Below are 12,784 nucleotides of genomic sequence, written 5' to 3' on the forward strand. Positions count from 1 at the left end.
AGCACTGCTGGCAGGCTAGCGGCCAAAGCCCCAGGGCCACAGCCGAACCAGTAGCAAGAGCGAGCTTTTTTACTAGCCTTAGCTTGTAAGTGAACAAGGACAAGTCTGCACTCTGTCACTTGGAGGAGGCCCGCATCATGAGGGGAGCTTTCTCCCCTTTTGGACTAACTTGGCCACCCCGTGTATACATATATAATCTCAGCCGAAACCTTGAAATTCTGCCCGACCATTCTCGTGCCCTCTTGTTGAGAATCTACCCGTTCTTTGCATCATCTTCAGCTGGTGCTTGTCTCTCCTGGCCCCTTGGTCCTGTGCCCTTTTCAGCATCCAACGCACTCCCTCCCTTCCTTGCTTGCTTTGTATCCTGTCTTTCTCTTCTTGAAGTAACACATGGACAAGCTTCTTTAACTCGCCTTGGTTATTCTTATTCTTTCCGCATTTTCCTGTTGCTTGGAATCCTGTGTGCTTTTCTTACGGAGGTGGCCATCCGAGCTGAACTAATCCTGAGAACATCCTTAGCCAAGGGAAGAATTTAGCAAGCAACGCCAAAACAAGGCCAAAGGAAAGAAGAAAGAAGAAAAAATAGAAGACGGCAAATCTTTTTTTTATCTTTTCTCTCTTGCTCGGTGTAACAGATGTCTGCTTGCGTCTGTCTACGTGCGCTTTAGTCTGATCCCCCCCTCTGGCGTTTGTTATATATAAACCTGCGACGGGCGATCCCTTTCTTTCTCGTCCTCTATTCGTTTTCCCTGGGCTTTGACGTTCTTGATCTTAAAAAAGCTCTTTTTGTTTCCTCTCTCCTCCTTTTGAATACGGCTACAGAAAATCCCTTTCTCACAAGGTCATCATCGAACAGATAATCAGGACGTGCGGAAATAAGAGCCATACTTGTTAGCGTCCAGTGTGTACAGGCAGCCGTTCTGATTCCGGTTTGTTTCAACGTCTCCAATTTTCCACGACGTTGTCATTCCTATTCTGTTCTTGTTTATTATTGCCAGCTGCTGCTTTTCCTCTTCCCCTCTCTTGTTTTCCCTCGTCGCTGAATCTGGCCGACTGCTCATCTCCATCGCTTTGCTTCTCGGCAGGTCGGCTTTCCTTCCGGATTTCTAGGGTTCAAGGGTTGGTGCTCTAGCCCATAGTACGCTATAAGCACAGCACAGCACAGCACGGCAGCCCAAGCTACAGCGCGCTATCCATCCCTAATTACAAGGCTAAGCCCGCTGACCCCGTTCACAACAGACTGCTTTTGTCCCCCTCCACTGAGCTCTGTGCCTTGTTAGGGTGAAAAAAAAAAAAAGAACGGACTTTTCTTTCTCAATTCTTCCTGGCTTATTTTTCTTCTTCTTTGTTGTTGGCTGGGCGTGCTGTTTACTCAAGGCCACAGGCAATTCATCCTGTCTTGTCTCGTCTCGTCTCGTCCCTCTTTCCATCCTTCTTTTATTATCCCGTTGTATCCACACCCGCATCCACCCACCCAGAATTTTGTGCTCTCTTTTCTTCTCCTGCTGCTGGCCACTGCACTTCTCTCCTCTTCTCTCCCTGCTCTTCTGCCTGGCCTAGCAGCGTTGCTTCGCTTGCGGTTTTTGGCTTGGGTTTTATTTCTCTTTCTTTCTCTTCATCTTCCGCTTCAAGTCGGTCGATCACGTCTCCATTCTAGAGACTGCCTGATTGATTTGGCTGGTTTTATTTTTATCTCCATCCCATCTATCTTTCATCTCTTGATTGTGGATATTCCAGATGCTAGCTTCACAACCACATATTCCTCCATCTATTCATCCCAATCTATACCACCCCGATCATCATCAACACCACCAAAATAGTCATTATCCCGATACTGCCGCCTCTGCCGCTTCTTCTCGGTCTCGAGCTTCTTTCCTTCCTTCCCACTCGCGGGCTATCTCCTCTTCCTCTACCTCTTCCTTCACCCGCTCGCCCCGACCTAGACCGTCCTCGGTCTCAATGGTCTCGGGTCAGCTCCCCATGCAGCACTATTCTGCCCAGATGCAGGGCCAGTACCAGCAGCCCGCCGCCGCGGCCCAGCAGCAGCAGCAGCAGCAGCAGCAGCGTCAGTCGTACTTGTCTCAACCCACGTATGCCCAGCCCACATACTCTTCACAGCAGCACAACCACGCTGTACAGTACCAGCAGTCACAGCCGCAGGCACAGCCGCTTCACCACCAGGCCCACCAAACTCACCAGCCTTCACCAGCCTCGCAGTACCCATACCAACAGCAACAACAACAGCAGGCCCAAAACACAATGTTGTCCAATGTTCAGCAGCATACACGCAGGTCTCCCTCGGTTGCTACCTTTAGCACCTCGTCCTCCGTGCCGCCTCCTGCAGCTTACCGCACTTCGCCTACTATTGATGTGCGACGCTCGACTTCTTCCCGATCCGGCAGCTCTATACACCCCCAACAAAACTCAAGCTATGTTGCTCTGCTCCGTCGCCAAAAGGCTACCGTGTGGAGCGACATGATTCAGATGGAAGATCCCAATGCCGTTGCCCAGCGCCGCCGAGACAAGATGCGGGCTACTCTCGAGGTCGCTGGTGGCCAACGCTACTCTTCTTCCCTGGGAACTGGTCGCACTAGTACGGGCATTAGTGCTACTGGGAAAGTGGCTGCTAAAATCAGACATCACGGCAAGCCCACTGTTACCGGGTTCACTGCTAGTGAAAATCATGTTGGTGTCGGCGGTGTTCCGGTCCGTCTTAGTGCCACTGAAGTCGAAGGCGAAAGCAGTGGGGAAGAAGACGACTCGCTTCGTCTGAACCACCGCCGCACTGGCAGTAGTGGGCGCAATAGCATTGGAAGTGCTCGTCGCGTGAGCTACCGTCCTTCCGGGACTTTCAATAGCAGACGTTGGAGCCCCGGGAACACACCCGAACGCGCTGGCAGTTTAATGGAAGAGCCGACCGAAGGCATTAGCGTCATCATGGCTGCTGTTAGCCTTGGTGACGAAACTGCTAGCATCAAGGCCCACAGTACCCACAGCGGCAGCAGCGAAAAAGCTGACAATTTGGGCGAGTTAGACGAGATGCCGAAGCTAGCCACCAAGTCACAGCAGCACGCCACGCTAAAGCGGGAAAAGAGCGTCAACACTACTGAAGATCTCAAGCGTCGTGGCAGTGTCGATGAGCGCACCATGACTCTCACATCTGGTCGCCTTTACATCGCTAATCCCGACTAAGAATGATGCTCCGCATCTGGTGCAGACTTTGAAGCCCCTCTTGATTCTCACTTTCTGGCACAAACTTGGCAATGCGTTTTTACGATTCTTGACTTTTGACCATGTTGCCCTATCTTGTGCCACCGATTTACCCCTCTGTTATTACGGCTATTTATTACCGCACCGCACGATACATGACACAACGACACACGATTTTCCTTGTCACCACTTGAACGTGTAACCCCACACTTCCTACGCTGCCTTGGAGCGTTTTCCTCCTCCATTGTCCCTTCGCTTTGTTTCTATTTTTTTTCCCTTTTTTTTTTTGCGTCGTATTTGCATCCAAACAATACCCTGCTGTCGTTCGCTCTCTTTATGTTCCTTGGTTATGCTTCTGGGTTCTTTTTGGGTTCTTTTTCCTAGGTACTCTTTCGCTTTTTTTTTTTCATATGTTTTATATCAAGCTCGACCTGCCGTTTTCTTTCGTTCAATCAATCTATAAGATCAATCCGGCCCAACGTTTTTGATCTCTGCTTTCTTCTATCTTGTTTTACTCTTACTTACATGTCCTCTTCCAATATCGAGAGCGACTAGATTGTGCCAGCCTTGGCCTTTTTCCTAATCAAAAAACTACTGTATTCTTGCAAGTTTCATACCTAATTCTGACCAGATGTGCAAAAACGTGATGATTAAGCGGAGGATAGCAAGATGAGGGGAAGGGATGTGCATTGTTGACAATCATCATATCACCCAGAATTAAGGTCATGGACTAGACTTGTGAAACAGATATAACCAATGCAATGGCTCCCAAGTTGAATCCGAAAATTCTGAAAAACAAACAATGCCCAAATAAATCGCAACCATTTCCCAGTGCACTTGCACCGCTCATCACAAGTCTGCATTAGAATATGTCATTTTTGTTGAAGCCCTTGTAAACCTAGGATAAGCTAAACCTTTACAGTCAAGACCGAGTCGCTGGGTTAATGGTCTGGGTTGCTGGAAGCCAGGTAAATAAATCCCCGCATATTAGCCGAGTCAGCCCATTAAACCCAGCGCGGCGCGTTGCTGGGCACGCGGCTTCACCACCAGACGCTATCGCCATATGTCTAGATTTGTTCCAGCATTCGTCAACTTTTCTCTTGCCCATGCACTAGCACCTGATTTGGTTATTTCTTGGCAATTAAATGATCCATACGACATACTAAAGGAGTCAATTTACAGACACGAAGCTACGACGAATGTCAGAGGAAAAGCACCAGAATTGCGCCTCACCCGCCTCCCCCCCTCCCCGATAAAAAACGAAACAACACCTCAGTAACTGGACACGCGTCCCGGAGCTACACTACATCCTCCTAGCGACTACCATTAGATTCTAGACTGCTGGCACTTGGTGGCCTATTCGAAATTAGTAGCGGGGCTAGTATAGTCTATCTTCAATACCACGTCGACAAGAGGCATTGCCTTGAAACATGTCACTACTAGAGCTGCAAGGCTCAGAAGACATGATGGCCGTTGATGTCTCGCGCAAACGGTCACATGACGAGTACTCCTCGGACGACGAATTGTCTAGCGTGGCGTCTGAGGACGTCGCCATGTTCGACGCTCCCAATAATGATAGCCCTTCACAAAGTATGTGCTACAAACATCATAAGGCATTGGTTGTCAACTTATGCTAACTTGAATGAAACTTAGTAGCTAAGCTACCGTCGTTAAAACCAAACACGAATCCACCGTCAGATAACCTAAAGCATGCTACTGACTCGACAACGCATCAACACAAGCGCAAGCGACTTACAGCCACGGAAAAAGCTGCCAAGCTTGAGGAAGAGTCTCTTAAGAAGAAGGAGAAGGAGGAAGCCAGATTGGCCAAGCTGGCCGAGAAGGCCAAAGCCGATGCTGAAAAGGCGGCTGCCAAAGCTAAGATAGATGCCGAGAGACAAGCCTCAAAAGCCAAGGCCGAGGCCGAAAAGGCAGCAAAGCAAGCAGAGCGCGACGAGAAGAAGCGTAAGAAAGAGGAAGAGGACCGTAGGATACAGGAAGAAAAAGACAAAAAAGAGCGCAGTCAGTTAAGGCTTAACTCATTCTTCAAACGACCGCTCCCGACTAAGACGAACGAAAAGAGCGCAACAGGCACGCCGGCGAAGAATGCCGAAACAACGATACCTACGTCAGAAACCGTCAACGACTACAGAAAAACCTTTAAGCCTTTCTTCATCAAAGAGAGTGTACGTGTGGCCCCTCTGGCTGTTGAGACCCTAGACCCCGAAACACGAGCTGCAAAGGCCAAGATATTGGATGAATACATCTCGAAAAAATGCGGCACCGACATCCAAGTCGTGCCTTTCCGACCAATACAAAGCCTCAACCTCCCACTCAAAATCCCCAGGCGAGGCGTGGTATACCCCCCCGTTAAACAGCTAGTCGAGACTATTCATGAGCAAGCTTTTGATGACAAAAGCGTCCAAGTGTCGCGCACTCAACTACGGAGGATACCCATCAAGACGCTCTTTTTCTCGACAGACGTACGCCCTCCATATTGCGGTACCCTGACGGGCCCGCAGTATGCCTACGGCCGTGAACTCATGGCGCGAGCTGCCCGGCGGCCAAAATACAGGGTATTTCCAAGCGTGGCGTATGACTACGACTCCGAGGCCGAGTGGGTAGATGATGAGATGGGCGAGGATGTCGATCTTGATGATGACGAAGAAGAGATTGATGATGAGGATGATATGGATGGATTTTTGGATGACTCTGAGGATGCAGGAATCGCACGTGGTTTGCTCAGTAACAGCATGGACCCCGAGAGTACAGGCATTTGTTTTGAGACAGGACAACGGCAGACTACGGTGCCAGAGTTGTATACATATCGGATGGAGTTTGTCCTCGGTAAGTTTGCTTTCTTCCCTTGCAACTGTCCTGTTGAAATGAAGTTTACGTGCGTGCGGTTCACATATTAACAAGCTCAAATATAGATTCTTTATCTCCCACCGGGAGCATCAACCCGTTCTCAACAGAGTACTGGGAACCTGAAGCAAACCGAACCAAACCGGCACAAACTGGTGGCACAACAACGAACTCCAAGATGCCTCCCCCACCCACTACAAATACACCAGCAAATGCATTCGAAGCCCTTGTGGCACCTAGTAGCAATATTGCATCGGCCACATCAGAGGCTTCTACCGCCAGCACACTTCAAGTGCTAGAACTTAAACGGCCTGAACTCTTGCCGGAAATCAAAAAAGTCATTATGGAAAACGCCAAACTGAGCAAGCTGGGTCTGGTCGATGTACTATTCCACAAAATTGATGGGCTGTCCAAGGGAGAAGCCAAAATGGCCCTAGATGTACTGGCTACCAAGGTTGGCGTGGGGCGAGCAAAGGAGTGGGCTCTCAAGGACAGTGAATAGACAAGACAAGAGACGCTCTAGAATCAGGCCGATACTGGCGATAGAGATTTGGCGTTTGATCAGACGAACTTCATGCTTACACATCGGCTTTTATTTGAGTTCATTCTCACTGGCTGTCCTCGTTACCAACTTGTATGCTAGATATAGTGCGTTCATCATTAAAGCAAGACTGCTCTGCTTGCCTTGCAGGGCATATCCTAGACCTGCTCATTGTAGTGACTTTTTTGTATATTTATATGCAGCAATAATGCTGGTGTTTGGGCGGGGCTAGGCATTACGGCAAGCCTGGTAGCGCAAGGCCTGAGCTACGTATAGTTGTAAATATCATGTAAATTCTTTTGGTATCTGAGCATAATCCTCGCTGTGTTTGTGTTGTCTTTGTTGCACTGCTTATGTGTCAATTGGTTCGATTCCTGATTTTGATGGAGGGTGTGATTTAAGCATCAGGTAATATCCGACAATACCGTCAACATGCTTAGAAGCCTAGAGCCCCCCCCCTCCCCCCCTCTGACAGGGGCTGATTAGCTGGCCAACAGGGTCTAACTTTGGATTTGACAGCACTTGTTTTGCTCGTCTACCTCCCCTTATCAAGCCTCATATAAAAACAGCGGTTCACAGGGCCAAGTCTACCGATTTCACTCCGCCGTCTCACCTCAGAGCTCTGCCCCCAATTTTGTTGCCTTTTTTTTTCTGCCTTTTCGCCTTCCCGCCTTTCTCTTTTCGCCCCTTCGCAATGGATCAGGTCGTCAAGACGCCCTTAGCCCAACCGGCCCCGGGTTGCACACCCTCGCCGCGTACACCACTCACGGCTGAGGAGGAAACAAAGTACAAATCGCTTCTTGCACGTTCACGGGGGCTGGGCTGAAGTGCCGTCTACCAAGGGCAAGGCTGGCCCACTGACTGACGATGAGCGCATGTGGCTGACACGCGAGTGTCTGGAACGGTACTTGCGCGCAACCAAGTGGAATGAGCAAGAGGCCGAGAAGCGCGTCCTGGGCACATTGACATGGCGTCGTGAGTTTGGCCTTGACGAGCTGACACCAGAGCACATCTCGCCCGAGAACGAGACAGGCAAACAGATGATTTATGGCTTCGACAAGGAGTGTCGGCCGTGTCTATATCTGAGCCCCGGTCGCCAAAACACTCAGGCTTCACACCGCCAGGTCGAACACCTAGCCTTTATGGTCGAGCGTGTGCTAGATCTCCTCCCTCCAGGCCAGGAGACGCTCGCTTTGCTCATCAACTTTAAGCCTGCCAAGGGCCAAAAGAGCAGTGGTCCGTCTCTGAGCCTGGCAAAGGAGTGTCTGAACATGCTACAGATGCACTATCCGGAGCGCCTAGGCCGTGCACTCATCATCAATGGTACTTTCTAAATTGCCCTTCTCCTTGCATCTAAGGCTTAATTTTTACTAACATACGCCCGCTAATCAAGTGCCTTGGGTCATCTGGGGCTTCTTCAAGCTCATCACGCCATTTATCGACCCCCGCACTGTCGTCAAGCTCAAGTTCAACGAGGTCATGAGCCAGTACGTTCCCGAAGAGCAACTATGGAACGAGTTTGAGGGTGGCAAGCTCAACTTTGAGTATGACCACTCTGTTTTTTGGCCAGCTTTGTGGAAGATGACACAGGATAGCAAGGCTGCACGCAAAGAGCGTTGGGTTGCTGGCGGGAAGCATATCGGCGAGCACGAGAGCTACCTTTTTGGCGGTGACGACAAGGGCCTGGCAGCATCACTTGCAGCTGGGTCGGCGGTGGCTGGCAAGTCTGAGGCCAACAACCCCAAAGCAGATGCGAATACGACGGCAGTGAAAGCAGAGAAAGAGACGTCTACTGCTTAGAGTGTCTCAATTGTATAGACGGTGCAAAATGGTGCTGTGGGCTCACCAATTACGCCTGGTTATTTTGGGGGTGTTATAACATGTGTTACGGATAAATATCTAGAATTCAATTTCATGCGTTTCTTTAAAATTCTCAAATGTCTTGTACCTCCCGCACCACTGCTCTCTTGATCGAGTTTTGAACTACTGGCCTCACGATGATGCTGCTTTAGCGGCTATCCCCCCCCACCCCCTAAAATTACAGGGGCCTAGTGCTACTAGGCGATCTTAGCGGTCAAGCTCAAAACAAACCGGGCTGGGGTGGGGCAGCCTTGTCCTCAGTGATTGGTGGGCTTTGCAATTGAAGCTTCACAAGCAAACCCTCCAAGCTCAACGTCATTGTCCTGGTACACTAGCGACAATCGTGTGCATCAGCCAGAACCCAGTGCTCCGCAAAGAATCGCTATTGTTTGATTGTCTATACTTCCGCTTTCTACCTCTCCCTAAAATCATGTCCAATCTCCAGCCTAGCAAAGGCCCCGGCAAGGAGCAGTCCAGCCTCAAGTATCCGTCCACCGGCAAGACTATCTACAACCGCCCACTTAATCGGACACGAACAAACGAGCTTAGCCAGGCCAGCTTTGCGTACCTGTTCTCTGAAATGGTGGGCTATGCGCAGTGCCGAGTACGCGGTATCCAAGATCTAGAGCAGAGGTAAGCTATACCACGTATCCCAGCCAGCAACCTTCCCCGCCCCAAGGCCTTTGTGCATTATATTTAGTTCACCTGGCTCACCATGATTTCCTGGGCTCCTTCTTGCCCCCCCCCCACCGCAGATTAAACACACAAGGCCACTCCATTGGGCTCAAACTCCTCGACCTCCTACTTTTCCGCGAACCCGCCCGCACACAAACCCGGCCATTGACAATCATCGCACTGCTGGCCTTCATCAAGCAGACAGTATGGCAGCACCTGTTCGGGCGGCAGGCCGACCGGCTAGAGAAATCGGCCAACCCAGAGACGCCAGAAGAGTACATGATCTTCGATAACGAGCCACTTGTGAACCAGTTCATCAGTATACCGCGTGAAATGTCGCAGCTCAACTGCGCTGCCTTTGTCGCCGGTATTGTTGAGGGCATCTGCGATGGTGCAAATTTCCCTGCAAAGGTCGGCGCGCATAGTGTCGGCCGTGCTGAGGACGGCGAGATGTGGCCGGGTCGCACGGTATTTCTAATCAAGTTTGCGCCTGAGGTGCTGGAACGCGAGACATACTTGGAAAAGAAATAGTCTGGTTTTATTATGCGGTATATACACACAAGAGTGTCGTTTCTGAAGGGGGGTAGAGAGGGCGGTGCCGAAAATGGGCTTTTATCACATGGTGTTCAAGGACAGCATCTTGGGCGTTTCTTCTTGATTTTTGTTGGCATTTGTTTTTGTTTTTGTTTACTTTGATTGTGCTACATCTTGCTTTTAGCTGGTTTAAGAAGATGTAAAGTTTCCGATCTTCTCTCGCCCCTTGCCAGTGTCTATGTGAGCGCTTGACTTTGAACAACGGTATCTGATGATATGACCATCGCCTAACTGTAACCACACTAGAATTTCGCTCCGGAGCCATCGCTTCCGAAGTATTCTTTCAAGTAAGGCGAAAACTCGCAGAGTTGCCCTACCGGGGAAGGTTCTTGACCGAGGGCGTCTTGCCCAACATTGGGCCCTTGCTCATCAGCCGCCCCAGTCCGAAGTCTTTCCATGCTGTCTCCTTGACGTTCTGTGTAGCTTTGGTGATTCCGAATGCCGCGTGCTGGTCTGGCACTACGTCATCTTCGTCTTCGGGATTAATGGGTTGGTGCTGAGGCGGCACGTAGATCTCATCGGCAGGCAGCTTGTCTTTGCACATGTCCTCAAAGTTGTCAGCGTTGCGCTGCTGGTGCATGTGCACATAATTAAAGCATCCGTCTTTATTCTAGATAGGAGTCAGTACAAGGGCAAGCAAGAATATCAAAAACATGGCTAACGGATTAGACAAACAAACCATTGCGAGAGTAGATGCTGAGATTGCTTGTTGATGCCTGTTCTATGAAAGGAGTTGTAGGTAGAAGCCAAGCTTCATCTCCTATAAAAGATAAGATAAGGCCATTGATAACCCTGCTCTATATATACCCTAATATTAATTTAGCCTGGGTTCGGCTGGCAACAGATTTGCCGACTTTCGGGACAACAGCACGCACCACCTACGCACAGGCCGACACAGGCTGTTTATGATGATACCAAAGGACCTATGCTGAAGCTAGGCAGAGAAGATAATACAGAACGGGGACGAAAAACGAAACTGAATGCGGATGCTAGTACTGATTGGCCGGGCTCATCAGCGTATGTATGCTATATATATATATAACGCGGAGCCGAGGGAAACACGAGATAGGATCGTTACCAAGAGTTGAGCTAATCTTATGATGAGGGGGGACAATGGAATAGTGGCTTGGCCTGTCGAAGGGTGTTTCGGTGTTTCACTGCTTCAGCACTACACGTGTCGACATTGGCCGTGCAGCCTTGCATTCGAGATATCTGGAATTCTGAGGGGGCGGTGGCTTGGCTGTATTTTGCAAGATCTAACTTGAAGCCGAACGAAGAGCTCGCCGTATTTTCTGTGCTACGTTTTTGGGGGCACGTTTGTAGACTGTGACAGCTAGAACAGCATGGTTAGGCAATTCGGGAAACAAGGGCCCTGCGCAGTGACTGCATATATTCTGTATGTGTAGTGCATGCATCATATGCAAGCAAGGCAGTGTACCATGGGTTTAAAATGCTACGGGTGCATGCGATGTGATGTGTACGCCTTGATGTATGATGTATGTACAATACATGTGCGTGAACAACAAGCTGTGTATGTCAGGAACTAATATAACCAGCAGTGGCCAGGCCACAGGCTGCTACTTCTCCTTAGCTAGCTAGCCTTTCACCTGTCTGCCCTTGTATTTGTTTGTAACGTGGGCTGGGCTGGGCCGGGTCTCGCTCTCATTGTTTGCTTCCCTTTCTCTGCTTGTATCAGAAAGCGTCCGTGCTCCATTCGCCTCTACTAGGTCTAAACTCCTGCCTCGTTTGTTTTCCCTTCTTTCCCGTAAATTTAGCTGCGTTGAGTGCTTGCCCAGTTTGGCTGCTGTTGTGGAAGTTTCCAGCATTCCCAGACGAGTTGTAGATATTGCCTGATTGGGAATTTCTCGATAGATGGTCCAGCAGAAGAGAGGAGTGGCTGCTCTCATTTTTATTCCTCTTGTTCGTTTTTGTCTTTGCATGTCTTGGCTCAAGGCCAAGAAGAAGCCCAGAGCCATCCGCTTATTTACTATTCTTTTGTTCTCCTTTTTTCTTCTGTCTCTTATCTGATTCATCTCCAGAAATTACAGGAGGCAAACCAGCCAAGCAAAAGAAATAACCAGCAAATTTGGCGCTGCAGAAAAGGAGAGAATAAAGTGTCCGTGATGTCGACATCGGTATCCTCTTGATCCAAGTTCAAAGCCTACCAGCGTTGTTGTATCAAAAGTCCCCGCTATTATCGCTTTTACGTGCCACTAACTATCGCCATGGGAGCCGAGCCGGCTGTGTGTAAATTGCGATGGCAGCCTGAATAGCAAAGTCAAGGTTTTGAGTGCTAGTAGGGAGGGAATAGAAGCGGGAGACGACATCAAAGTTAGCAGAACTAGCACTAGTCCTAGCACCAGCGCCAGAGACGACGATAGTGATATCCGCAGCGACACCAAAACCGCAATTACTCGTCTCGGCAAAGAAAGAAAGAAAAAAAAAAAAAAAAAAACCAGCAACCAAAAGAAAGGCCCTTCAAAATATGCACCAGCCAGCACCTCCAACAGGGGCAAAAACATGTCTCTCTTTTCCAGATGACGAAAGCCTAAAAGACCAAGGCCCATAGCTTGTCAGGCCAAGAAGATGACAGCCAAGCAATCAAACACGGGCCTCCTCGTCTCGCCAACCAAAACCAGTGCAGCAATGGGCCACAGGGTCACATCCGGGCCTCGAGCCAGGAGCAACATCAGCAACAATGAGAAGAAGCAGAAGCGAACATAGCATCAAGAGCCTTAAAAGCTTCGAAGCCAGGGCCAGAGCCAGGGCCACAGCCGAAGCCAAAGCCACAGCCAAAGTCAAAGCCAAAGCCAAAGCAAGAACAAAAGCCAAAACCAAAAACAGAAACAGAAACAGAAACAAAATCCACACACAGCTTCCAACTCGCTCCCTCTCCCATGCTAAATCCCACAGCCAATCCCACAACCAACTGGCCAGAGCCACCAACCCTCGCCGCGGTCTACTGCTGCATCTGCATCTGCAGCCGTTTTCTCTTCCTCTGACTTTCTCCTCTTCTGCATTGACTTTCCCAGCCGTTGC

The 12,784-nt window shown here is 49.7% G+C and overlaps 5 protein-coding genes across 5 annotated transcripts; 4 read left to right on the top strand and 1 right to left on the bottom strand.

Annotated features, from left to right (window-relative positions):
• Positions 1-1,980: 1,980 nt before the first annotated feature.
• HOO65_030872 (uncharacterized protein) lies at positions 1,981-3,192 on the top strand (the record flags this gene model as incomplete). The annotated part of the gene is made up of 1 exon (XM_071000512.1): positions 1,981-3,192. The coding sequence occupies one exon, from the start codon at positions 1,981-1,983 to the stop codon at positions 3,190-3,192; it is 1,212 nt and encodes a 403-aa protein (XP_070860551.1).
• Positions 3,193-4,640: 1,448 nt separating this feature from the next.
• Positions 4,641-6,577, top strand: HOO65_030873 (Chromatin assembly factor 1 subunit A; the record flags this gene model as incomplete). Its single annotated transcript, XM_071002033.1, has 3 exons — positions 4,641-4,800; positions 4,867-6,057; positions 6,144-6,577. 3 exons carry the CDS (start codon positions 4,641-4,643, stop codon positions 6,575-6,577), a joined length of 1,785 nt encoding a protein of 594 aa, XP_070860552.1.
• A 733-nt stretch (positions 6,578-7,310) lies between these two features.
• Positions 7,311-8,416, top strand: HOO65_030874 (CRAL/TRIO domain-containing protein; the record flags this gene model as incomplete). The annotated part of the gene is made up of 3 exons (XM_071002283.1): positions 7,311-7,322; positions 7,459-7,939; positions 8,010-8,416. The coding sequence occupies 3 exons, from the start codon at positions 7,311-7,313 to the stop codon at positions 8,414-8,416; spliced, it is 900 nt and encodes a 299-aa protein (XP_070860553.1).
• Positions 8,417-8,906: 490 nt separating this feature from the next.
• On the top strand, positions 8,907-9,682 carry HOO65_030875 (Transporter particle component; the record flags this gene model as incomplete). Its single annotated transcript, XM_071002372.1, has 2 exons — positions 8,907-9,109; positions 9,232-9,682. 2 exons carry the CDS (start codon positions 8,907-8,909, stop codon positions 9,680-9,682), a joined length of 654 nt encoding a protein of 217 aa, XP_070860554.1.
• Positions 9,683-10,058: 376 nt separating this feature from the next.
• HOO65_030876 (Protein kinase) lies at positions 10,059-10,427 on the bottom strand (the record flags this gene model as incomplete). Its single annotated transcript, XM_071002436.1, has 2 exons — positions 10,059-10,355; positions 10,425-10,427. The coding sequence occupies 2 exons, from the start codon at positions 10,425-10,427 to the stop codon at positions 10,059-10,061; spliced, it is 300 nt and encodes a 99-aa protein (XP_070860555.1).
• Between the last annotated feature and the right edge of the window lie 2,357 nt (positions 10,428-12,784).

The sequence above is a fragment of the Ceratocystis lukuohia genome, assembly GCF_044167205.1.
Source record: "Ceratocystis lukuohia strain C4212 chromosome Unknown Supercontig3_pilon, whole genome shotgun sequence".
In the NCBI taxonomy this organism is placed as follows: Eukaryota; Fungi; Ascomycota; class Sordariomycetes; order Microascales; family Ceratocystidaceae; genus Ceratocystis; species Ceratocystis lukuohia.